The 27,212-nt window shown below is 41.6% G+C and overlaps 1 protein-coding gene across 2 annotated transcripts in view; it reads left to right on the top strand.

Annotated features, from left to right (window-relative positions):
• Positions 1–27,212, top strand: part of RBPMS (RNA binding protein, mRNA processing factor) — a 171,699-nt gene that overhangs the window by 121,736 nt on the left and 22,751 nt on the right. Inside the window, exons 6-7 of one of the 2 annotated variants that reach the window (XM_063077248.1) lie at positions 21,550–21,680; positions 24,384–24,587. In XM_063077248.1, coding sequence (XP_062933318.1) covers positions 21,550–21,680; positions 24,384–24,515 — 263 coding nt within the window. In that variant the 3' untranslated portion in view covers positions 24,516–24,587. Of the gene's footprint in view, positions 1–21,549; positions 21,681–24,383; positions 24,588–27,212 lie in introns of those variants that run through there. The other variant, XM_063077249.1, reaches the window with a different exon arrangement.

A 27,212-nucleotide genomic window follows, 5' to 3' on the forward strand; every position in this document is an offset into this window, starting at 1 on the left:
TACTTGCTGGTTATTTATTGAGCAACCCAAAATGTTTGTCATATAATTTTCTATAATGTGGATATTGCTGATTGGCATCTCTGTGGTATTGTTTAGCATGTTCCTGTTTCTGTATTTTCTCTAAATTAGTAGTTGTAATAATCAAATTCAAATTAGATTCTTTTCTTTTGCAAAAATACTGGTAGTGTATACTTCCATCGGGAGGCACATAATGATTAGTTGTCTCTCTTTTTGTAAAGCTAACAGCCTTTGGTGATCTTTATCAAGATCTACTAGTTAACTGCCCGTTCCTTTCTATATTTGCTTATGTACTCATCTTTTGGTTATTTTAATGTATTTCGTGATATTTTAAAAATATATGTATAGGCCCCATGTAGCACTGTGTAGAGTGCTACTCAGCCATGTACCAGAGTATCCAAATTTTAATTTTCTTATTCAGTAGATAAGGTATCTGAGGCTTAAGAAGATTTGTAGCTTTTCCCAGGGTTACACAGCTATTCATTACAATACCTAGAATGCAAATATATGTCTCGCTTCAATCTCATACGCAATACCAGTTTTTTTCTCTCCTTTTACCACAGCCCCAGGTAATTGCTCATCTTCATTTTGGAGAAATTAGATAGAGGAAGAAATAAAGAATGGAAGGTAAAAGATTAAAAGAAAGGAATTGAACAGTTAACATAGGAAGAATTTAAGACCCAAAAATGATTTCATGAACATTACCCAGTTTCCCTCTCATATTGATTCTCTGATGTTTGTCGAGATTCAGCCATTGACGATCATTACTTAGGCCTGCCAATTCACTGCCTAATCCTATGTGTTTTTGTAAATATACATTTGACCATGTCTTTGGCTTTAGAATCTCAATTTTAAGCTTTTTGCCAGTAAGATTTCTTTTTTTGCAGCACCTTCTCCCATCCCCTTTAAAGACCATTATTAACACTATCTATAAAAAGTACCAAAGCTGGGACCCTATCAGAACATTCCAAATTTAGTCCATTATTTCATCTAAACATATCATTTTTCCTAGCATTTTTTTCTCAATTTATCATTGGATATATTTATGAAGAAATTTAATCTAGATGTGTTTGATAAGCTTTGTCATTAAAAGTTATTTCAAAAGCCATTTTATTATATAATAAACATTTCTCAAACTTAAGTTCTTTTCCTAAAATAGCAATTTAACTTGATTCCAGCAAATAGTTACTGAAAGGTTGAGCTAAATTTTTAATGTAGTAATTTTGAGTAGAAGTTAAATTTAGCAATTAGCAGTCTCCCACTTCTAGTATAAATCCAAGTGAACTTTTAAAAGTCTAAAATATACTGGCCTCTCCCAAGACCTAGACTCTGATAGTAACAAATGCCAAAAGAGATGTGCAAACAGGAAACTATGTGATTCTTTTTAAAAATGTTTTAAATCATACAATCATTTTTCCACTTGACCCTTCTCCTCACCACCCCCGACACACACAATAAAAAGAATCTACAGTAATCCTGTGGAAACTTTAGAAATATTTCTGTTTTTCTTCCCTACGTCTTCCTATTTATATATTTTGAGTGCTATCTGATATGGCAAACAGATGTAAATGGTGTCCTTTCAAAGTCTGCTGACTTCCTCTCTGAAGTCATCTAAAATTCTGGAGCCATAATACAAACTATCAGATAAAAGTGTGAGACTTTATGCTTGAGAAACATTAAGTACCTTAAAATGATGAAATGGAAGCACAAGAGCATTTTTTTCTGATTTCTAGACAGAATTTGTACTATTCCTTTACATGAATCAGTAACGAGTTTTTAGGTCAGGAAAATGAAAACTCCTTGAGGCGACCATAGGTAGATAAATTCTAGTATAGAGAAAGGTACTTGGTGGGGCACAGACCAAAGGCCAGGTACGCTTCTGGTATCAGGACCCACCAGACAGAGCTCCCCTCTGCGGATGATCAGCTCTTCCATCTGGCTTTTCCAACCCTGCCTACTTGCTCCGACGCTTCCCAGCCTCTGGCTTCTTCTCTCTCAAATTCTCCCCTGAATACCTCTGCAGTGTATGAAAGAGTTCCTCACCACTCATGTGAAATGTGTTGATTTATTTAGAAATATTTGGTGTATTTAAATCCCAGACTAGTAGCAGTTATAACTGACATCCTTTTAGTGAAAAGCCCTTTTTAATAGATAGGGATCCCCATAGTGACACAAGGAGAGCTCCACTGCCCCTCGGATAGAGTCTTATCTCCTTTAGAACAGCATGGAGGCCATTCATGTTCAGTACCTCTTCTCATCCCCAGCCACAGCCACTGATCTCCTCAAAAGCTACACTCCAACAGTACTCGGGTCTTGGGAGTCAATAATGTGCTCTCTGACTCCAGGCTTTTGCTTAGAGTGCCAGTTCCCTGGTCATAAATTCAATCCTTTGTCCTTCAGAAGTCACCTTAACTGTCGATTCCTTTGTCAAGTTTGTCTAACTCTCCAGATGTGAGTTAATTGTCCTATTGTGTTGGTTGATGCTATAGAATTGTATTTATTGCTTTAAAGAAAACCTGTCATACTGTCTTGAAATTGACAATTTCTTCTCCATCTGCGTCTCTGAGCTCCTTGAGTAATAAAACTGGGGTTTGTGTAGTGTCAGACACATAGTAGGTATTTAATAAGTATGTAGCCAAATTAATTAATTCTAGCCCTGCTTCTGCTCCTAACAGTTGGCCAAAATCTGTATACCCTGAGACTTCTGCTAATTGACCTGCTCTTACTCCCTGAGCTTCAAGGAACCAGTGTAACCCCACTTTCACATGATAGCTCTTCAGAATCGAGATTTCTGGGGGATGGTTCCCCAGAAAGAACAGGATATGCCGGAAAGGGTGATTTCTTATACCTAGGCAGATGTACAGAAGAGCTGTCAGGAGGAGGACATTTTTCCTCCTGAAGAAGGGTAAGCAAAGATCTTATAGTCTTTGTTTCAATGAGGGAAGGACGACAAAGGCAGTAGCATAGTACTGACTACATTTAAGTAGGACATTAGGTGTAAGGCACGTTCTTAAAAGTGAAAATGGTCCACTGAGATAAAATTTTGTAGCTCAGTTTTATTGTGATGACTTTGAAGGCTGGGAATCCCTGAAGTAGGCTCTGGGAACACACACAGCCTCAGGAAAACCTATTCCGAGTTTATGTGGCTACCCCTTGATTTAGATGAATTACATTCCAGGCAAAGGGAAGAACAGGTTTTAACGTTCAGTTAGAAGAAAGGACTTCATTCAGGAAATCATAACTAATTTTACCCAGCTAGAGGTGAGTTGATGGTATGTGATGGATTTGGGAAGAAAGAAGGAAGGAGTAAATGGAAACCCTTATTACAGTTAGTAGTTGTCAGAAGGTATTGGGAGCTATTGGAGATCTGTAAGAATGGGAATTACATTATCAGAAAGAACTCAGCACTAGTTTTTAGAGGAGATATCGCTTTGTTTTAGGTATTTTCTCATCCAAAAAAATAAAGAGAATGATTAAAAATGCCTCACCGAAAGTGCCAGGGTAGTGATTCTGGTAGCGCTGTGTAGCTCCATCCTGCAAAGGGCACGCTTGCTCTTTTTCTCACATGTACTCAAGAAACTTTCCTGTCTTCTCTCCACCTCTGATTCTTGCACCATTTGCCACTTTGGACCTGATTCTCATCTTAAAGATACTCTAGTGTGCGAATCAAATATACCCTAAGAAAAAGAGCTCTTTCTGACAAAACCTTAAGATAAAATATTGTAAACCCTCAGGCAGGCTACTCATTCTGCATTTGCAGCAGTCAGAGGAATAAACAGATGGAATAGCCCTGGAAGCCAGTGTGGAGTCTTCCCCACCATGGGCCTTGCCCCAGCCGTGATCTAACAGCTACCCTGATAACCCTTTTCTGGGGGTTCTGAGCCTCATTCTGGATGGGTTTGTTCTTCTTTCCCCCCCAGTCACCAATTCTCCATGTCTCTCAACTACACTTTTCATTTCCATCCCTTTTCATCAGTTCTCATTAAAGATCCAGAGACAGTTCTTCAAGCAGTTTCTCTTCCCTCTGAGACATTTGTAAACTACTGTCACGTCACCCACTATCTGGCCCACAGCCATTGATTACTTACACAGGCTAATCTTTGCATAATTTACCATCCAAGCCCCACTCTGTGTGTGCTTTGGGCTTTATGATTTGATTACCAGACAATTCCAGCCACAGTGTCCTGTGCTGGGCCTCAGCACTGTGTGAGAAAAGGAAAACTTGGAGGGGATCCAGCACAAGGAAAAGGGTTCAAAGATTGGGAAGAGGAGTTAACTGTAAGAAAAGGATGAAGGAACTGGGAAGAATGTGGAGAGTAAGAGATTTGTTGAGAGAGGGCTGGCCATTAACTCTCTCAGTTGATTAGAGCGTGGTGCTGATAGGGCCAAGGTTCAGGGTTCGATCCCTATACCAGCCAGCCACCAAAAAGAAAGAAAAAGAAAAAGAAATGTCAGCTGAAAGAGCCATGTTGACAGAGAACAGTCAGCAGTCCCTTTGCTTGCTTCATTTTCATAACAGCTATGAAATGAAGGTACTTCTAAAATTTGTCATCTTTGTTTAGTGATAGACTATGGGATGTTACATTGCTTTCAGAGAGGTGGTCTAAGGTGCTCAAATAGCCTCTGCAATAGGATTTACTCCCTGTATTTTCTGTCCTTTGTCTGATTAGCTGTTAGGTTTTGCTGGCAAAGACACTGGGGAAGAGGGCTTGAGGGGTTGTTGCGTGAACATGTAGGGTGGGGGAACTCCTGGCAGTGTGTATGCCCAGTGGGCTCCAGATGGGAAGCCGGGACATATCTGTTTCCATGGCGGGTCATTAGTATTTACATAGTTCCAAGAACTGGTAAAACTTGTATGTTTGACCTTTGAGTATCTTCAAGAATGAGAACTTTTAAAATAATGATGATGATAACAATAGCAGCAGCTGTTATTCAAGGCATTCTGCTAAGCTGTTTATATTCATTATCTCATCTAATCTTCACATCAACCTGTTATGTAAATATAATTATTATCCTTATTTCAAAAAATGAGGAATCAAGCTCAGAGTTTAAAAAATATGCCTAGGGTCACATTTGGTAAGCTGTCATCTGGGGTTCAAAGCCAAGTCTGTCTGGCCATAGAGCCCAACGTGTTTTTTTGTGTGTGTTAACAACTTTATTGAGATATAATTCACATACCATACAGTCCACCCATTTAAATTGTGCAATTCAATGTTTTGAGGTATGTCATTAATTTTTTTAAGTTGTAGTAAAATGTATATGCTATAAAATTTGCCATTTTTAAGTGTACAATTCAGTGACATTAATTTCATTCACAGTGTTTCGCAACCATTACCACTATCTGTTTCCAAAACTTTTTCATCACCTCAAACAGAAACAAACCATTAAGGAGTAACCCCTGTTCCCTCTTTCCTCCAGTCTCTGGTAGCCTCTAATCTATCTGTCTCTGTGAATTTGTCTATTCCAGATATTTCATGTAAGTGAAATCATGCAATGTTTGTCTTTTTGTGTCTGGCTTCTTTAGCATAACGTTTTCCGGATTTATCCATGTCATAACATGTATCAGAACTTCATCCCTCTTTATGGCTGAATAATAATCCATGGCATGGACATACCATATCTGTTGATGGACACTTGAGTTGTTTGTACCTTTTGGCTATTGTGCAGAGCCTAAGTTTTAACTAGCATGTGCATAAGCTGAGGCCCACCCCAGGACAGAATCTCCTGACTCCAGGCCTGAGTATCACAACAAGTTGCAGAGCACTGCATGTTGCACTAGCATTTTTATAGTATTTACAAGAGTAAGGCAGACCTGGGTTTTATAATACAGGCTTATCAAACATTAGTCATGGGATCTGGATCAAGTTATCAACCTCTCCGACCTTGGGTTTCTCAGTCTCTAAAGTGAAGGCTAGGCTGGCTGGTCAACTCACTTGGTTGGAGCATGGTACTGGTAACACCAAGGGCAAGGGTTGGGATCCCCTTACTGGCCAGCTGCCATAAAAAAAAAAAAAAGGTGAAGGCCTACTCTTGAGGATTATTTTGAGACAAGTTGATAATAATTATTATTAAAATGGATTATTTGCTGGGGGTTAGGTATATTTTTACTGACATGAAATTTAACAAGTATAAAATTAAGAAAATCTTCAGTCTTCATATTTTAGTCTCTTATGTTCATTTTTGTTACATTAGAAGAATAAGTGTTCTCATTTTTTTATTTCCCCCAGATGGCCCTTGTATTTTTACCCCCTTTAAAAATATGACAGAAATAAGACATGGTCATGGCAGAAATTCAGAAAGCATGGATGAGCACAAAGGAATATGCAAAATCCACTATCCAATGATAATCATAATAGTATTATTGAATATGTATTCCATCACAGGGAGTTTTCTGAAACCTTTACTTATCCTATGAGGACAGGTACTGCTCTTTTTCTTCTTCCTCTTCTTCATCCTCCTTTTATCCTCTTCTTCTCCTCCTGATGAGGAAATTTGGCCTTAGGAGACATAACTTACCCAAGGTCACATAGCTGATAAATGGCAGACCAGGGGGTCACACCTAGGTCGCCTACCAAAGCATTATGCCCGTCCCCCAGGCAAAATGTGTGCATGTGTGTGTATATTAATGGAATCGTATTCTATTTATTGCCCTGTAATCTTTTTTATTTTTCACTTACTGTTTTGTGCATATTTTTCTATATTTGTAAATATAGGTCTCTTATGTCACCGTTTTTCATTGCTATAATAATATGGCATTTTAGTTTTTTAACCAACCCCTAGACTTGAATGTTAAGGTCCCTATCCCCTCTTGTATTTGTAAAAAAAGTTCATGTGACCATCTTCATATTGTTTAACCAGCTGCCAGTTCTAGATTTGGGGGGGACCTTGCCTTCACTGCAATGGCTTGGACACCCCCATGCTACTCTAAAGCATTTGGCAGCTGGCTTTGGGGAGGTAAAGAAACCCCAGAAACTTCCTGATTCCTGTGTGGGTCACCCATCAAAGCTCAGAAGTCATCCCAGAGTCAACCAACCTTCCTGCTGACCATCATGCTCAGATCTCCCTGGTTGTGCATCAGAGTGAAACTGGAAAAAGATTCAGACTGACAGGCAACCTTTTAGAGTTTGAAGATAATATGTTCATCACAGACCAGTGATCCTTATGAGATAGAATTACTTATCGTTCCCCAAAATGAAGAAGCTCAGTTAAGCTCAACTGCTCTAGTTTTCTTTTATATTTCAGTGCCTCAAAGGTTGGGGTGCTCTTTTTCTCTTGAATGAACTCTGTCATTCACTTCCCAAGAATGAGTATAATCTTCAGGAATGAAAGGGTGGGAGGGGGGAGTTATTTACATTAGCATTGGCCAAGTTTTCATTGTTTATCTTACGGGAAAGTCAACAGTGTGACTATTAACCTCTTGCATAATTAAAATCTAGACTTTTGTTATGGTTCTTCTTAAATTTGTGGTTAAATCTTTCCAATTTTTGTAAGGCATAAGGATAGAGAGAGGGGGGAAGTCAAGTAGGGCGGTCCAGGGGCAGGAGTGCACTGACTCGTGGAGCTGCTGTTGTAAGTTGGCAGACTTGCGACATACAGCCAGAGAGTGGATGGTAAGGGAAGTGGAGTGGAGCTCAGAGTCTCCAGAGGTAGTTGGCCAGTTTTGTTGAGTGAAGTTAAGTGGACCTTTTGAACAGATCACATTCCCTTGGCAAAACTGGGCAGTGAGACTTCTTTCAAAGAAAGCTCTTTAAGGAAACACATGCACACGTTTTGCATGAGGGGACTGGATGTTTTGCATGCTTTGGTAGGCAAACCTAGGTTTGAGTCCCCTGGTCTGCCACTTATCAGCTTTGTGTCCTTGGACAAGTCACTGTAACTTCTCTCAGGCCACATTTCCCCATCAAAGGAGGACGAGGACAAGGGAAGAAAGCTCTTTCAAAAAAAGTTCTTTTTGCTCTTAAATGAAGAGCAGTCTTATTTTAAAAATAAGAAAGTAAATACCCATGTAAACTAACAAAGCTCTATCTTCTAGTGATCATAACTTATTCCTAGTAAAAGAAGCTGAACAGTATGCATGAAGCACAAAGGAACGAGGAAGAGACAGAGTTAAACATGAGAAGTGGCTGAGGGCGTACATTCCAAAGCACCACTCCCTGCTGCCTCCTCCAAGCAGGTATGGGCCCCAGATAACCTGATGAATCAAGGAATTTTCTCAAACTCAGGATAAATTTCCTATAGTATAGACAACAAACATTATTTACACTCCCAGATAGTATCCTCACCTCCTTTCCTATATTAGAGTCAGTTATCATTGTTATTGTTATTACAGTATGCACTTAACTATATGCATCTCAAATTCTTATTTAATTTTTATAATGAGGGTCTGGCCAGTTAGCTCACTTGAGAGAGTGTGGTGCTGGTAATACCAAGGTGAAGGGTTTGGATCCCTTTACCAGCCAGCTGCCCAAAATAATAATGGTAATGATGATGATTTTTATGATGAACCTGTGTGATATTTTTATCTGAGGAAACAGGCTCAGATTGGCTACGTTTTCCAAGGTTGCGCAGCTAGCAACATTTACAACTAAAGGACTTAAAGGGGAGAAACACTGGTTTGACTCTTACCACCACAGACATACATTCTGGCATTACCTCATGTACAATACTGACACAAGAAGGTCATTTGTTCCTTTCTTGTCTACCCTTTTCACTGGCCATTTGCTGACTCTCTAAATATTTCACAGCTCTTCAGGTACTTTTCAGATAACATATCACATCTTCCTTATAGCCTGCCACCGTGAAATTAACGAGGAATTCCATTTCCAAATAGTTTTTTTCAAGTACAGTACATTCTTCTCCCCACCCCACCCGGGATCACCAAGATGCATTCATTCGGTAGGTCTTTCTGTGGCACAGTATCATCAGATTTGAGCTGGAGAAGTAAAAGGTGATGTTATTCACTCGGTGTTTGGCGCACAGCAGGTGCTCAGTAAGTATTTGTTGGAGACTTTGGTCAAAATGAGATAAAATTTGAAAGAGCAGGCCTGTCTGAGTTGACTTTGGCGACTGTGGGCTTTATTTATTCATTCTGGTTCCGAGCTGCATTTAACTTTCGCTAAGAGCTAGTTTAGTCTCTTTGTTATTCTTAACTGGAGAACGCCCAGTTACTTCATCCATCTCGTGGCCTCATGGTTCACATTCTCAGAAGGCATTTTTTTTCACTGCCATCATAGAGTGGGCAGTAGAATTGTCCTGCGGTGGTAGTGTGGAATGTAAGTCACCTCTGAGAACATGGTGGGGCAGTGGTATGAAGGAAAGCAGCTCTCAGACAGCAGCAGATGTTTCTGGAAGTGGAATTTTGCTTTATCCTCAGTTTAATTAGAGGCTACCAGATTGTAAAACAGAATGAGTCAAAGAAGAGTTTGGAGTGGGTGGAAAAGCAGGGCACTTTTGTGAGATTTCTACTTGTTAGCAACTTTGTTACCTGTGAAGAGACAGTTCTGGTTCTACTAATGGTTTTGTTCCTGTAGGAACCATTTTGTTTCTTAGTGTGTAGTAATTGGCAGTATGAGACTTTTCATATTTAATTATTGATTTCTAGCCTCCCTAAAAGAGATGTTAAAACCTTAGCACAGAGAAATATTTAGCAGCCTTCCCCACCTATATCAGCATTGTGGTGCTGATAAGGCCTGCTACTGATGAGTACATACTCAAAGAACTGTAGAACAAATGCTGTGGAATTTATTTTCAGGGCTAATACACTATAATTTTTGCTTGCCCACAGCCTGTTTTTCTTTTCCAGCAAAACTAAGCTAGGTTAAATTATTTCAAGTATATAAAAATTATTAAAATTATTTGTTTTAGCTTAAAAACATAATTTGCAAAAAAACAAAAAGCTAAAGGGCTGGTCTTTTAGCTCCCTTGTCATAGGAGTGCAGTGTCACAACACCAAGGTCAAGGGTTCATATCCCAATACCAGCCAGCTGCGTTTGCCCCACTCCGCCATATATATATATATATATATATATATATATATATAATTTGCATTGTAATTTTAGAAAGACATTGAAAGTGAACAGTTTGGAAGTAGTGATGCCTCAATAGGAATGTAGATTCTGGAAGCAGATTCTTGATATTTGTATACCTCCACCTCCAACTATAAGTGGTATGACCATGAACAAGTCAATAAAACTCTAAGCCTCAATTTTTCATCTGTAAAATGGGAATTGTATCTAGCTGAAAGGATTTGGAGGAGATTAAGTGAGACGTATGGCATGTGAAGGATCTATTTTTGCAAATTTCTTTTTTTTTTCCTTTCCTTTGGCAGCTGACCTATACAGGGGTCCAAACCCTTGACCTTGGTGTTAAAACACTGCACTCTAACCAACTAAGCTGACTGGCTGACCCATGTGAAGGATCTGATACACAAAAATAAAATAAATAATTTGTTCTTACTTGTAGGCATATATTAACACAATATATAGTCGTCGTCCATTTGTCCTCCCCACGCCCCCCCCTCTTTTCCCCCTTTTTTTGGTGGCTGGCCTGTGCAGGGGATCTGGATATGTGAACTTAGTGTTATAATATAGCACTCTAACCAACTGAGCTATCCAGCCAGCCATTAATGTAATTTATAAATGGAATTTCAATCATTAAGCATACTGTTTTCCAACTTTTTTCCATTTAGCAATATTTTAGATGTCTTTATAGACAGATATAAACAGGTTGATCTCAACTTTGTAGAAAGCCATTAAATGCATATACCTTAGTTTTTCAACCATTTTCTCTATTAATGAATATGTTAGTGATTTTTTCCTTATTTTTCATTATTATAAAAATTCAGATGTTTTTCTGTAGACCTTTTTGTGCATTAATGTGGAATAAAGGCCTAGAAATAAAATTTCTTGTTCTAGGAGATGAACATTTAAATAACTTTTAAATTCTGTATCTCACAAGCGTAATTAATTCCTCACTGTTTTCAGTGGAGTCCCAATAACAACAGCGAACAGTTATCATATGGAGACACAGCGATGGGCAGGATGAGTGAAGTCAGCTCTTCAGGATTGTGATGATGATGACAGGCGTAAATGGTGTAGATTGAGGTGTAGATTTTCTCACTGTCTTGTGTCTTGCTCTCATTCCCCAGGCAGCCTCCAGAGGCTGGAGCAGGAATAGTTCAGCAAAGCGTGCTCATATGAGGGCTTTTTTTGATGTTTACCACCCGTGCCATTCAGTGGCCGTACTCCTGGCTGTGACGGACCCTGGCCGTACTTAGTGCATTCTCCAACTGCAGTCAGATGTATGTCTCCATGAGGGACATCCAGGAGGGTGGGGAAGAAGGATATGCCGCTAGGGTGAGGTTTTTGCTGTAGTTCTTCTTGCAACGAAGAGCCAAGACCACCTCAGTCAAGAAGGCGATAAATTATACACAACACGCTGCATTCGTTGATTTGTTCAATTTTATAATTGCAATTTTAATTTGAACTCCTGTGAGTCTGAATTATAATTATAATATCACCTGAGAAAATAGGAAAAGCAGTAAAACTTTTCAACTGTTCATCTGTAGAAATAATGGCATTTTGCTCCAGTAGGTGTCTACCATCTATTTAAGACTGACACCTTTTAGTCTATCAGCTGTTTCCTTTTCAAGATTGGAAAAGTCTCCTTGGGATACAGAATGTTACCTTAAACTAGTACCTATGTTTCATTGTTTTCATAAAGATGGATACATTCCTAGAGTTATAGAAAGTATGCTTGGAACTTTTTGACATGGCCACTCCTATTTAACTCAGAATAATTTCCAGAACAGCAGACTATAGACCAGGGTTGATCCAACATGAGAGAAAAGCAGAGAATGGGGAAGAAGGGGTAATAGAGGTTCTGCCAGTGTGGCCCACCCATCTCTCCTCTTTGCAGTCTGTACAGCCAAGATATCATGCTCTGTCAATTGTGTATGAATGTTCTTGACATTCCATGTGGGTAAATCAAGGGCAGGTATCCTACAGCCAACCAGTGAGCTTAAATGGGAAACCAAAAGAAAGGGGTAGAATTGCTGAGCTCACCGAGCAGGAGAAGGGAGGAGGAGCGGGGGAGCTCCGTCTGGACACACTCTATCCAGGAATTCCTTGCATGGCCCATAGGTCGTTATGCTTATGTGTGTGTCTGAATTTGTGTTATTTGTGCTTCGAAAATGTATTTTGGGGTTCTGATTCATCTGTTCCCTATTTCAATGTCAATGTCTTTAAAACTGATAACTGTGACAAGTTATTAAAGTTTCTGCCTTTTTATCAAGGACTAGAGCCTTTGCAGATTTAGACTGACATTTTCTTAAAAGTCAAGGAAATGTGCTAAACTGTAAATCATTGGGTTGATTATATAGCTCTCAAGTTTACCTGCTCATTCTAGTTGTAAGTAAGTTGCAGGCACTTGGTAATAGCAGTTTAATTTTACATACTTATTAAGTATCTTCTGTGTGCCAGACATAGATGTTGGGGATATGAGATTACTTTGGTGAAAGAGAAAGATACAAAAAGAGATCATTTTCGGTGTAAGTGATAGGTGCAAGCAATCAGAGTACACATAGGCTGTAATGGGAGCTGTGAGGAAGGATATTTGGTCTGTCCTGGATTTTCAAGAGAGCGTTGTGCCTCGATGAATACTCTTCTAGGCAGCACCTGTTCCAACTAAGAAACTGAAATTATATTCATTCAGCTTCAGTAATTATCAAAGAAGTGTACGTTAAAATAATGGAGAGACTAGTTTTGCTTATAAAATTGTCAGTTTTTGTTTAGTTTTGTTTTTAATGATGATTCCTAGTATTGTCATGTTAAAAGTTGGTACGAGCATTAACTATGTCTTATGGGAAGTACATTGAAATATTTTAACACAACAAGATGTAGAGGTCTTTAAAAGTGCTCATTCCTCAGACATAGTAATCCCACTCTTAGAATTTATCTCAAGAAAAAAAAAGATGTACTCAAAGATTTATGCCTAATGTAGCACTTATTTAAAACTATGAATATCTGCTGTATAATAATGTACTGTGCTAGGCACTGGAGATACAGTGCCCTGCAGAACAGACACAGACCCTGCACTCAGGGGCCTTTGTAGATGATCTCTTTTACAGATTAGATAGAGATGTACCCAAGCAGCAGTTTCATTAAAAAAATACCTATGCCTTCCCTTATTCTTGTACACGTACCTCTTCCTTGACTTTTTCTCCCTCACCAAATAACACGTGTGCCAGAAGAGGTGAGTGAGAGACAAGTCAAAGTTCTACTAAAACACTGCTTTTTAAATGTTAGAAGACATTTCTTTTCCTTACTTTCTACTCCCTCTACTATTCTCATTAAAGCACAAGTTGTTGACATTTCTCATATATTATCTCTTTGATTTAAACCTGCACTTTTTTGTGCATTTTTCTCTTACTCGGTGCTTTTATACATATAGCATGTCTCCTAACTAATTTTTGTAGAACTCATGTCAAAATTAGCTTATGGATATGCTTTTCTTTTTATTACAGATTTTAAAAATAAATTTTAAGAAAAATTTAAAGAAATTTAAGTGGTGATCTGTCCTTTCTAACCTGATTAGGAAATTAAGCTTTTGTCATTTTGGGAGAAGGTGTTTGTTGGCTGGACAAAACCATCATGGTAGATTCACCTTCTAATGTAGCAGTTAAGAGCACAGGCTCTGGAGCCACATTGCTTATATTCACACAATGGCTTCATCCCTCCTAGCTGCATGGCCTTGAGCCTGTCACTTAATCTCTTCAAGCCTTTGGTTAGCTTCCTCCATTTCTGAGGTGGAGATGATAATAGCAGTACTAAACCTCATAAGGACATTCTAGAGATGAAATAGCTTAGGGTCTGTGAAGCATTTTGCACAAAGTATGCACTGTATAAATATCCTTGTTATTACCATTCAGCATGTAAATAGTCCCATAGACAAGCCACACAGCCACCCTCATGTACAATACTGAAATCCCTTTATAATCTAAATTATCCACCACAGGTAGAAAAATCTGTTGTGGGCAACAAAAGAGGCAGAAGAAACACTTTAGCTGACGGTACAGTTCGAGACTAGAAAAGAGAAGGAGGGTACCTTATGTAAAAGGGAGAGCACATTCATTCAAGAAAAGTTTTTTTTTGGTGGCTGGCCAGTACAGGGATCTGAACTCCTGACCTTGATATTACAAGGCGGCACGCTAACCAACTGAGCTAACCCGCCAGGCCATTCCGGGAATATTGAGGGCCTACTCTGTGCCAGGCACATTAGGGAATATGACAGAATAGAATTCTATGCTCATGAAGCTTACCAAGGTCTCTAACAGAATGTGGCTAAGCAATGTTCTTATGTTGGTCGCTGCATATAAAACCAGTGTTTTCTGGAAATATATCCCCTGTAAACATTCAAGTTTGATTGCAGTCATTAAGAAATCCAGGCTCTCGGAGAGGCCAGCAGATATTTTGAATTTGCAATCCACCCATGCCTAGGAATGGACTTGCCTGGGGAAACTCTGGGTAACCCTCATCCCTGCAGCTGCAGGTCACAGGTAGGAAGAGGAATGAAAATGTCCCAATGTGATGAACATTAGTAGGTAATAGTAGTGACTCAAGTTCCCAGAGGAACAGTTTTCTTCCTCCTCATGCTCTGGGTTCCCTTCAACTCTTAGATCAAGGATTAGATCCTTTTAAAACCATGGATTGCTTTGGATGGTTTCTTGGCATCAAACAGCTAGGCAGTAAGGAAAGCACAGGACCGTGGGAGCAGTGGCTGGTAAGAGGAATGGCAGAAAATCATTAACTGGAGGTGACTCTGGGCCAGTTTAATCAAGAACAACTTTGCTTTTGGAATTTCCTTGGCACACTTACTTTGTGAGTCTGTTTGCATTTCTGCAGACTTAAGAGTTGCTTAAAGAGTGTGTATTTTGAGAGAAATACTGGAGTGGAGAGACAGTGGAAGTTAAAGTCATGAGGCTGTTAAAACAGTCCCGGTGAGAACCTGCATTTGGGTAGTAGAAGTAGGGGTGGAAAGGAAAAGAGTGAGAAAGACATACAAGAAGATTTCTTTATAATTAATGCATGGAGATAATCAACATGGAGAGGCTGAGAAGTGCAGAAGTGAAGGGTCTAGGCTCACATGACCTTGATTCATTCACATCCCAGTTCTGTCACGTGCTGTGAGTTACCGGACTAGATACTTAACCTCTCTGTGCCTCAGCCTCCTCCTAATGTAAACGGGGTTAATGTTAGTATCTCCCACAAGGAGCACTGGCACTACAATGTGCTCAGTAAACATGAGCTGCTGTTATCATTACTACTGCCTCATTATGTTTGTCACCTTTATTGTTACTAGGACTTAGCAGTTGTTTGCATGTGAAGGTGAAGGTGGCTTTTTTTTTAAAGACAGTCAAGTGCAGTAGTGAGAAGGGAGGAGAGAGTAGAATAAGGAGTTCGATCTGTACCTGACTGTGAACGATCTGTTGAGATAACCCAATACCTTTGGACCGTCCTGAAGGAGCCTGTTAACCTGAGTAAGTGGAGTAAAGGAGAATGTTACAGGTAAGAAGAGGAATTGGTTTTTGAGTGACAGTGAGTTCGCTGTTGGATGTGTTGAGTTTGGGATGTTTACAGTGGAGTAGAGCTCGAAGCTATAGATTTATGAGGTCTCCTAAAAGTTATCCTGAAGCCATGGAAATGGGCAAGTTCTGTGATAAAGAGCAGGTAGAAGTGGTGGAGAGCTGAGCACAAGTTTGATCTCTCCTTGTGTCACCAGCACCTTTTATGGTTGGTCCCTGTGCAGAAGACAGAAGTTATTGTGGTGATTCATATTGGGTGGTGCTAAACACCTCCTTTGAGCTTTTCACCTGATTGTTTCATTATTTTCTCTCATAAAAGTCTTCTCCTACGCTTACCTTCTTGGGGAGCCAGTGAAGGTGTATGACCCTCCAGGGGAACTATATTAATTTCCTAGGGTTGCCACAACAAATTAACACAAATTAGGTAGCTTAAAATAAATATGTGCTCTCAGTTTAGGAGGCCGAAGTAAGGGTGTCAGCAGTATTAGTTCCTCTGGAGGCTCCCTGACTTCTGGTGGCTGTGGCAGTATTGTCATTCTCTGGCTTGTAGACACATCATTCCAATCTCTGCCTCCATCATCTTGAAATCCTTACATTATTGCATCTGCTGAGACCTCTTTTCCATAAAAGATTACATCTGAGATTCCAAATAAGTGTGAATTTGGGGGGGACACTATTCACCCCATTACAGGAAGTAGTGTGTACTTCCCTGGACCATGGGAGCCAGCATGGGCTGCATTCTTTTTTTTTTTAATTTATTTTTAATTTATTTATTATTTTTTTAAATTTTATTTTGTCGATATACATTGTAGCTGATTATTGCTCCCCATCACCAAAACCTCCCTCCCTTCTCCCTCCCCAGCATGGGCTGCATTCTTAGCTCTAACACCAGAAGAACATGTCCTAATAGGCTAGTCCTTAACAGAGGGCCTTGTAAGGCTGAGTTTTGAAGGTTTTACTTAACGTGCATGGATCAACTACTCGTTGAGGTGTGCAAGTGAGAGTCGATTGATAACAGAGTCCTTAATTTATTTTTCTTGTTTCAAAGTTGATTTTTTCCTTTCCTATTAAAAATGGAATTTTTTCATCATGTTTGGGACTGCTGTGCCATGGTTGCTGTTTTTCCTGGCTGAATTATACATCTACCAGGCAAGCTGTCCTGTAAGACTCTGTCCTTGAGTTTATTGTAGTAAATTGAGTATGCTGAAAGCTAAAGACCACCTGCATCCAAGGACTCTCTCACCACCACCACTCGTGGGAGCACCACCCACGCCAGGGAGGGCAGCATGGTGTATGGAAGGGACCCTGAATTATGAGATGAGAGGCCTGAGGCCTAGTCTCAGTTCAGACACTGTAAATTAACTGTGAGCCCGTAAATAAATCTCAGTGCCTTTATATACATATTTCTCTCCCACACTGAACTGAATTAACCCACAATTCGATTTCCCCCTCTGAAGGCAAGATGGAAGTGTACTTTTCTCTTTCTTCATTTTATAGAGCAAATGTCTGACTCTTTGATACTGTCTGATAATAATACTGCACTAGGCACTGGGTAAGCAAGAACAAGAGTTTACTGTCTAAGAGGTAACTGCTGTGATTGGGGAGGTGCAGGGTGCAGTGGAGCACAGAGGAGGTACTCTTTCAGACTGGGCTGGTGAGGCAAGACCTCCAAGCAGGTGGCATCTTAAGAGGAGTCCTCTTAAGAGTTAAGCCAGTGAGGGAAGGCATAGGGAGCAGCGTGTGAGATGTTTGGAGGTGAGAGAGAAGTAGGCGTGGTCAAGCAGTGGAAATCACTAAGCACAGTCCACGAGGGAGAACCAGGTGAGAGCCGGGGCTCGAAAGGTAAACGAGGGCCAGGTCAGGTGAAGTCTTGTAGGCCATGGCGTACGGAATTTGGAAACTATCCAGAGTGCAAGGGGAAATCATAGGAGGAGAGGGATGTGATTGAATTGTGCATTTTTAAAGTTGTCTTGGTGTCATTACGACAGCCAGGAGGACTTTTGGGGGACTTTTCAGTAATCCAGTAGTGGTAATGAAGATCAAAGTGCATGATGGGATGGATTCAGGAGGACTGTGGTGAAAGATGGAATGTGAGAGGGAATGAGGTGACTACCAGATATCAGGCTTGGGCAACTGAAGGTGGCATCTTTTACCAAGATGTGGAACCAAGGAGGACAGGCCATTGGCAGGAGTGTGTTTAGTTTGGGATATGTTGAATATGAGGTTGCTGTGGAATATTTTCAAATATAAATTTCCAGGAAGCAAAAATAAATACTCAAGTTCTCTGTGTTCTCAACTATACTCAGAGGTTTATGGCCACGTTTAAGTCCATTAAGGATTTTCCTCATTCCTCTCAGTTGTTTTAGGAATCATTCATCTTTTTCTCTTTTTGTGTGACGTTTCTGCATCTGTTTCTTCATCTTAAAATGAAAAGGCAGAGGGGCTGAGCCCGTGGCGCACTCGGTAGCGTGCTGCGCTAACAGCGCGGCGTCGTTTCCGCCGCCGCGGGTTCGGATCCTATATAAGAATGACCGGTGCACTCCCTGGCTGAGCGCCCGTCACGGGGAAGAAAAAAAAAAAAAAAATGAAAAGGCAGAGTAGATGATCTTCCAGAGCTCTTTAGGCTTAAACCTTCATCAGACACTCTGCAGTTCTTTCTTTTCAAAGGGATTGGAGGGTGTAGTTGGAAGTTTCTAGTCTTTGTTTTTCAGAATCCAATTTGAGCTCTTCTGGTTGCATATTCTCACGCTAAGAAAAAGGTCTATTTAGATGTATATCGTGAGTCCTCAACAATATTATCCTCAGAAGGTGCAAAAGAAGAAAGGATGTAGCCAGATCTGGTGTAATGGGAAAGGCAGCCTCTCAGGAGGGTCGGATTAGGCCCAGACAGAAAAGCCCTGGCCTCTTGATCTGCCCTCTTTCTGTTCACTGGGGCCTGGCTCGCTCTGGGTGGTCAAGAGCCTCTTTTGTGGAGAGGAATGTCACCCCCTCCCTGAACTCCAGTGTATCCATGTGGACCTTGGGCAGCAATCTTTCTCTTCTTTTTTCCTATTAAGTTTCAGCAGGATGGGTAATGATTCAGGAAGGTGAAATCCTTGCCTCTGCCTGCTCCTTCAGCCAGTTTGTCCATGTGAAGGGCTGGGGCCATGTCCGGAAAACCCATCCCTTTAACTCTTGTGATTTCCCAAAGACCACATTAGTAACCCAAAGCAGTGTACAAATGCAAAAAGCTCATTCTGCTTAAATGCCCTCTTCCGTCAAAGGAGTGTATGTGTGTGTTTTAGGAGAGTTTTCAGCCTCATACTGAAATGTAGACGTCTGTGAGAACTGCTTCACCACAGGTGATCCTGGCCTGGTCCGGCTACGTATCTCTTGACATTACAGTAACTCCAGATTTCTTCACAAGTGTAACTGCACCCTAATCACTTTTAGGTCTCTCCTTCACTACATACTCTTTAATTACTCAGCAGCTTTTAGTTTAGGGGATTTCAGAGCACATCCTATATTCTGCTGGGCTAGGTTTTGTACAAATGTTAATCAGTGAATTGTCTCTGAACATCAGTATGGATGTAATGGCAAGTGATGCTTTAGGATAAAAATGTACAAGCATCTTGAAATCACAAATTCCATCAATCAGGATGAAATTTAAACCTGATTCCACCTTATCTCCATTATGTATCTTCTTAGGATCAGATATCTTTAAAGGACATACTTAATTTCCTTTTTAAAACTTTCCAAAGTAAGCACCCACTTATCAGGTAAAAGCTTGCCCAGTTGAGTCAGTTCCTTTTAGGGTGAGGAAGGACCCCTGACGTGCTGCCGCCAAGCACAACCCCTCTGATGGTCCTCTCTCAGTCTGTATCAGTTGTATATATCAATCTTCTGCTGTCACAGCAGGGCCAGACAAGCTTAGGCTAGAAATAAGTGTACTGGGGCTTGAGACTGTCTTGGCTTTTCAAATGCAGAATATTTTAAAATAGCCTGGTATTTAAAAATAACAACAACAATAACAACAACAAGAGCTTGCCATTCCTGAGAAGTGTTGTTTTTTTAAAATCCAAGGCATTGGTTCTAGCAGCAGTTAGTTTCCACTAGCAGGGCTCCCACAAGAGTTGTTCTAGTGGAAATCTTGGGTCTAATCAGGACAGGAAACACAGGCGTTTATTAAGCATACTCCCAACCCCTCTGTGAGGGGTTTCTAAGCATTGGGCTGCAGACACCTACACACCCTAGAACTTGAAGTAGGGGGTGTGGACCTGATGATTTTAAAGAGGCTTATGATGCTACCGTTTCCCTGTCCAAATAATAACTAACAGTCCACTCTTATGGTCTAGTCTCTCACTGCTTTGCTAAGAGGAGAGAGGCCGGGGCCGGCCCGTGGCTCACTCGGGAGAGTGTGGTGCTGATAACACCAAGTCCACGGGTTCGGATCCTATATAGGGATGGCCGGTTAGCTCACTGGCTGAGCGTGGTGCTGACAACACCAAGCCAAAGGTTGAGATCCCCTTACCGGTCATCTTTTAAAAAAAGAGGAGAGAGGCCAGCAAGCCACAGTATAAAACCACATGTTGGAATCCCGTTATCTCTGAAAATGAATATAAGCAGCCCTCTGAATGGATAGTTATCTGTCAACACTTGACTTCCTACCATCCTGTGAGAAATTCTTACCATGCAGGCTGGCTGTAGAAAGCCTTACCTACCCCTGCCTACCAGATCCATGCCCACCTGCAGGCTCTGCTACTTTCTGGTTGCTCCGTAGGGCAATCCCCACATCAAATCCAACCAAGCAGTTTCTGTTTCTAGCCTCCTGCCCAGGATGGGGGGGTAGACAGCAGGCCTGGAATGGCCTCTTAAGTGGTGGGAAGGAGTGATACAACTCTGGTGACCTTGGGTCAGATGCACTGTAGACTTCTGGAAGGTCCTGAATGGCAGAGTTACTAATGGCCTTATCGAGTCACCTTCTCCTGACTCACTCAGTAGTCCTGGATGATGTCCTTGTCGTACTTGAATTCAGATTTTGACAGGTGATAAAAGCACATTTTGAGATTGCTGCTTCATAGGGTCCAAATTCATACCTATTGACTGATTTTATTTTTGCCTTTGCTGAGAAGCTCCCTCGTGTGTTTGCTGTTACTTTTAATGGATTGCTTCCTGGTACATTGTGAGGCCCAGGCACTTGCCCTACAGTCTAGCAAACTGCAGCTTGACCTGAGTGGAACTGGAGCTGCAAAAGGAACACTTAAGCCAAGCATTTGGCAACATGACTTACTTTTTTTCCCTAGAAGATAGGGTAGATAGCAACTGTAAATGTTCTCATTTGCATCTTCGTGGAGCTTAACTTTCATCAGGGTGCTCAAGGTTTTTCTCTTCCATTCTCTTAATTTTTTAACATCTTAAATGCCCTGCAATCACAATGTTGGCCCTGTACTTCTGAAGGCTAAGTGAAAAACGGTTGATGAGGAGGATTTGTTTGTCAGTCGTAATTATACTTGATAAACAGACAAGTCTTAGTTTTTCTGGTGTGTTGGGGTCCTGCCAGTAAGCCCGTGTTCTCCCAGACTCTGCAGTGGGTCTCATGGGATATCTCCTACTGGTTCTTTCTCTTCCTTCTTTTCCTCAGAGGACCACGTTTTCTGTTTTGTGCAGGAAGTTCCCACCGTTCTTGGGTTCCCCACCTACGGTTGGAAAGACGTCAGAGTGTCCAAGGCGGAGTCTGGGCCTGCGATCTCAGCAGGCCAGACAGGCAGCAGATGTTTGTTGCTTTTTTTTGTTTTGTATTTACTGTTCCCTTGCTTAGAGTTTGGGGGACCAAAGCCAAGAGGCTGTTCATAGGGTGAGAGTAATTTTACTTCTGACAATGATTGGGGCTCGGGGTTATTGGGTGTTTTGTTTTCTGATTTGAAACCAGCTGTTTGGTAACCACTAACTCTTACCTTATTCTTTTCTTGCAGATGAGCTCACAGTGCCTGCACTTTACCCCAGTAGCCCTGAAGTGTGGGCCCCGTACCCTCTGTACCCAGCGGAGTTAGCGCCTGCTCTACCTCCTCCTGCTTTCACCTATCCCGCTTCACTGCATGCCCAGGTAATTTATACCCATCGGCCACGACTTCACTCACTCCACCACCAGTCCTTTCAAACCTGGTTCCCCAGAGCACACCATACAACTAACACCTACCCAGCTAACAGATCCACTTTCAAGAGATTAATGATCCCCTCTAAATCAAGCTGACACTCCTCCAGGACTTATGAGGACCGTCTGACAGCAATGATATCACCCACTGCCTGATGTTTGCCCCAATTGACACCTCTCTCTTCCCTAATGATCTCACCCTCATATCACACATGAAAGACTGGGGCAAGGTTACCTCCCTGGCTCCCAGCTAGCTAGAGGACATCACCAGAGTGTAGGTGTGTGTGCCTTGTCGTGTGGATGGTCTGCAGAGGGAGGCATACACTTGTAGCAGGAGTTTTGTGCGGCTGCATGTGTTGCTGTGTATTGAGAGATTTTTGCTCTCGTGTTGTATGAGAATCTAGTAATCAAAGGGGAAGCTTCCAAGAGGAAGACTTTACGATTTCTTACATATGGTACAGAAAAGATTAATGGTTCCTTTTTTCGCATTTTTAGGAAGCCCTATAGAAAAGGAGGTGCAACATAGTGTCTAGAATGTAATTAAAGTTCAAGTTAGAGATCTCTGTTCTGACCAGCTTGCTTTCTTTTAAGAATTGCCTAAGTTTTATAAACAAACTCCCTTGATTCTCCACAAAGATTACTGTCTACATACTAACACTTTTCTTCCCCTTGGAGAAAATGTTTCTTTTAGCTTTGCTTTTAATGTAAGTAGTAGTCGTCAATAGTAAGAGTCACCTTTGGAAATAGCCACTCATTCTTTGGCCCACAGAGAGCGCTGATCAGTAGTAAACATACAGGATGTAGTATTTCATTTGTCTTACTGCATGTGTAACTCAGCCTGGTTTTTTAAAAATTGTCAGGCTGGACAGGTGGGATTTTTGTTTGTTTTGTTTAGTGTTTGTTTACATGGTTGGATGAATAAACAGTTTGCAGAAAACTCTTCTTTCTGACTTAAAACTCTTTTATGTGCTACAGAACTCACTATTTTAAGACACCTACAAGCAGCCCCCAGTGAGGGTTCTCGAAAGCCATAGGGTGAGGAGTGTTGTTGGCTGGATATTTTTTTTTCAGCTGAGTTTTCAATGCTTTGTGTGTGTATTGACGACCTTCCTGGGCCTGCTCTCCCAGTTGATCCAGACACCATACGGGCAACTACAAAGAGAAGCCCTTGGTGCCTGGGCCCCGTAGCGATTACCCTCCGTGCTGGAAAGAGGAGGTAGGAAGCAGTACAAGGAGCAGAGAAAAACGTACATGGTGGTAGTGAGTGCACTTGGCACAGAAAATAAAGTAGCAGGATTAACTGTGCCTGTTGCTTTCCCTCCCACTGTTGCCTTTTCTCCTTTTTGTCCATGTTGGTGTTTGGTAACCCTTACAACTGGTAGGTAACAGGGGAGGGAGAGGGTATAAAACATAAACTTGGGGGTGTCTTTTGCTGAGTCATCAGTATGTCTGTAGTGTGCTGCAGATAACTTTGTGGATGACATGGAGCTACTAAAAGAGCCCCTTTTGTTTGTCCTCCCACCCCCACCCCATCTGTAGATGATATGTCTTCTCTCCTCTCCTCTTTCTAGAATGCCAAGATTCAGATCAATTGGCAATTAAGACAAATATTAATAAGTACCATGAAACAGTGCAAGTTTGCATAGTCTTCTCAACATCCATGGGTTTGGTTAATCAACAACAAAGCCTTTCACCATTACCCTGGATAGTCAAGAGTTGATAATGGCTACCAAGGACTGGAAATGGTGGCTGTTGGCCATAACATCTGTCCTTGCTCCATTCATGTAAGGATGAAATCAGAAATGATTCTGGGGATATGGTGGGAGAAGGACCCAAAGAGTTTTAAGAGATTAGAAAGCCTGTGCCATTGCAAGGAAGGATGGAGAGAGACAGTGCCAATATTAGATGGACTCAGCCGTTTGACTTAATGGGATGCACTGCCCATGTTGGCTTTGATCTTGACACTTTCTCAGCCCAGAATCAACTTGGCTTTGCCACATCCATCTTAGATTTGGTGAGATACATGTGTTCAATCCTGCTTCTTCTTTTTCTTGCTTGGAGTCATTCCCAATGTAGTCTTGAACTCTATATACTAAAGATTTCATGAAAAAGTAATGGTTATTTAAATTTATTTTTCTAGTAGAAGAATCATAGAATGAATTGGTAGAGGCTTTACAGATCAGCTGGTCTGACCCATTTTACAGATGAGGAAACAGACCTGAGAAGATGGAGAAAGTTACCCAAAGTCGGAAGTGGCTGTACCATGCCTAGACCCAGGTCACCTGACTCCCAGGCCTTGCTCTTTCTACTCTGAGGTGTTGGCTCACCAAAGACTTATTCCTCAGTGGAACTTTGTCACTCCGTCAACTCCTTGGATCTTTCTTCTCTAAGTAGATGGGAAGCCTATAAGAAGATACTTGGAGGCAAAGACAAGGGAATCAGCACATAAACTTCACCCAAAGGGTCTAAGAGAATCTTTATTAACTGGCGGTAGGACAGAGAAGGGAAAGCCCAAATGGAGCATCTCCCCTTAGTGGATAATTCAGTTTTTGTTCTGGAAATCTTATAATGTCTTTGGAGAGGCTTTTAAGTAATTTTGCTTTTCTTAGCAATGTTGTGCTCTGTTTTGAGACATGGATTTTTTTTTTCTTCTAGTGTTTCTCTCCTGAGGCAAAGCCCAACACACCTGTCTTTTGTCCACTTCTCCAGCAAATTAGATTTGTCTCTGGGAATGTGTTTGTAACGTATCAACCTACTGCAGACCAGCAGAGGGAGCTCCCATGTTGAATTTGTTAGCTATTTTTTCCCCCTTTGCAAAAACTTTCTTGGTGCATTTGAGAGATTTCAATAAAAATTTTAATCAGAGCAAAAATGACCTCGAGTAGACTACGGCGTTTTGTTTTCACGGTGATGCAATTTCGGAGCTAAGGTGTTAATCTCTGACTGAGATTTCAGGGGAACTGGGCCCATAGCACTAAATATATTTTGCATAGGAGAAGGACTCAGAGAGCATCCTGGGGTGACAAGGCACCAGAGCCAAGGCCTCCTTGCTGCTGCTTGTGTCTTCTTGGGCTCCTGAATCACCAAGAGCTGCGTATTGGAAGATTCTCGCTTCAGCCTCCATGGGTCATCTATCAGATCTCACTTCAGCAGAGATGGTGTGTCTAGCTAGTGGAAGCCTGTCTGAAACAAATGGATGTATTTTCCTGTCTGCCCACTGTGTTCCAGAGAGGAAGGAGGACCCACGAGACAGAAATTGCCACCGAAAAGGAATTGAGTCACATTTCTAATTCTGCCCCAGCTTTAGTCGTTATCTGGTGCCCCCTCAGATTTCCCAGCTCTAAATTGAAGATGCTTATTTGCCTTTAATCCCATTTTTTAGAAATTATTGGATAAGGTAATAGGACTGTGAGCCTCAGTAGTGCTTTGTTTTTAGAGATGAAAGAGCAATTCTGCAGCAGACATCTGATTTCTAAGAAGATCATTAACATTTTTAGAATTCATCATCCAGTTTACTTTCAAGGTCATTGGCATTTGCAATTTATATTATGTAAGTCACTGGATAGGAGAGGAAGGTTTCATCTGTTGCTTTCAGGAAGGTTATACTCTGGAGAGAACATACAGCTGCTCCTGTCACCTCATATTCACACATCTCTGCTTTTTAAGTCTGGGTTTGTATTTCCTTTTAGTCTTCCTGCTGAGGGGACAGAGAGAAAGCATGCTGTCCTTGCCACATTCTAGAAATACAATCCCATGTACCCTCTACTAGAGTCAGAGTTACATTGTTGGGCCAGAAACTTTTGCAGGTAAGTAGGACTGAGAGAGAACGTTCTGGTAACCTGTTTTTTCTTCAGAGGCCTCAGTTGCCCCGTCAGCAGCTCTTTCAGAATTCTTACAGGGCTGCTGTACAACTTAGGACTGGAATATATTACCTGTACATTAAAAAGGCCCTTGGGAGGTCCCTTGTGACACACTGGAAAATTTTTAAATGTTAAACCCCAAATAAATACAAAAATGGACCATGGGAAAAGAGACATAGGCAAAGAGGGAAGGGAGATCACAAAGGGATAGATGGACCTAGCAATGGTGTGTGGGATGCCTAAGCCATAGGGCTGTCACCACCACCACCATATCTAAGCATTTACTCATCAGCAGGGTGCAACTTCACCTTAAAACATATTTAAAAAAACAAAAAAACCACTTCACAAAGCACTTTTGCTGTCGCTGACTATGCCCTATAGAGAATACTGAGATAAAAAAGACACAGAGGACTTCTGATTTGTCGTGGGGTGTGTTTTAAGTGCATAGAGCATGAGAGGGAGGGGGTGTCTTGGGTAGTGCTGAGCCCACATGGACTCAGGTGAGCACATGGCCCCTTGGAAGCCTCCCAGCAGCATAGCAGTCATGCGTCCTACCCAGCTGCGTGGTGGGACTCGCACGGCATGGACATTCAGAAGGCAGTAGCCAATGCTGTAATGGTGGTTGGTCCTGTAGGGGGACCTGTGAACAAAACCATCTCTGGGACCCATGGAGGTGGCTTCAATACCTCACTCCGCTGGCCTGCCTCCCCATAATAAGGGAGAAGTCAAGAGATTCTGGGCATTTGCTTCTGTGAATCCCAGATCACATCAGCTCTTACCCCCGACTGACGTTTCCTAGAGGCCTGGGTTTCACAAAAGTGGTGTCTTCCTCCGGAGCTGGTGCTTATCCCTGTCCGAACAACCCACAGCTTGGAAGGACTGCACAGGTTGCCTTTGGGGCTGTTCCAGGCCAGCGCTTTAAATTGTTTTCAGACATAAACTATTAATCCTCTGACATTTGCCTTTCCTTCTACCCCTGCAGCTCTGTGAAGTCATACTGTGAGGAGAAACCACCCCTTGAGTGTTCTGGCTCCCAGAAGGGCCTCCCTTGCCTGGCTCCTTCTTTTGTTAGGCATTTGAGGAGCACCTCGCCTAGCTCTCGAGGAGACTGGGGCGGGCAGGCCAGACACTGTGCTCACAGCACCAGCCGCTTATGAGCATGGGCAGTGCCTCTCCCAATTATTAGCAGCACAGGCCTCTCCTGTGGGCTATCTCTGTGCCTAACCATGAGGCAGAGCCTGTGCTGTGGCCTTCCCTTCAAGAGATCTCTGAGATGCTGCTTTCCCTTCTAAGACTGGAAGTAACGTAGGGTTGAAAGCACAGACTCTCGAGCTGCCTCACCAGACATGGGCGCTGCCATTCATGAGCTATGCCACCTTGACTGAGCAAGTTCCTTAACCTCTGGCTTCAGGAAAATGGAGCTAATAATCCCTCATGTAAAACACATAACAGACTGCCTAGCACATCATAAGGGCTTAGTAAATGTTTGTTTTTTTAAAAAAATAAGGTAACCCTCCCTGGGGCTTTTTAAGAAGCAGTTGGATTTTCGTTAAGGAGAAGGAATTGTAGGACTAAGCTCAGCCTAACTACAAGGCCATGATAGTTAAAACACTTAAAACATCCA

The sequence above is a fragment of the Cynocephalus volans genome, chromosome 13 (assembly GCF_027409185.1).
Source record: "Cynocephalus volans isolate mCynVol1 chromosome 13, mCynVol1.pri, whole genome shotgun sequence".
NCBI classification, from domain to species: domain Eukaryota; kingdom Metazoa; phylum Chordata; class Mammalia; order Dermoptera; family Cynocephalidae; genus Cynocephalus; species Cynocephalus volans.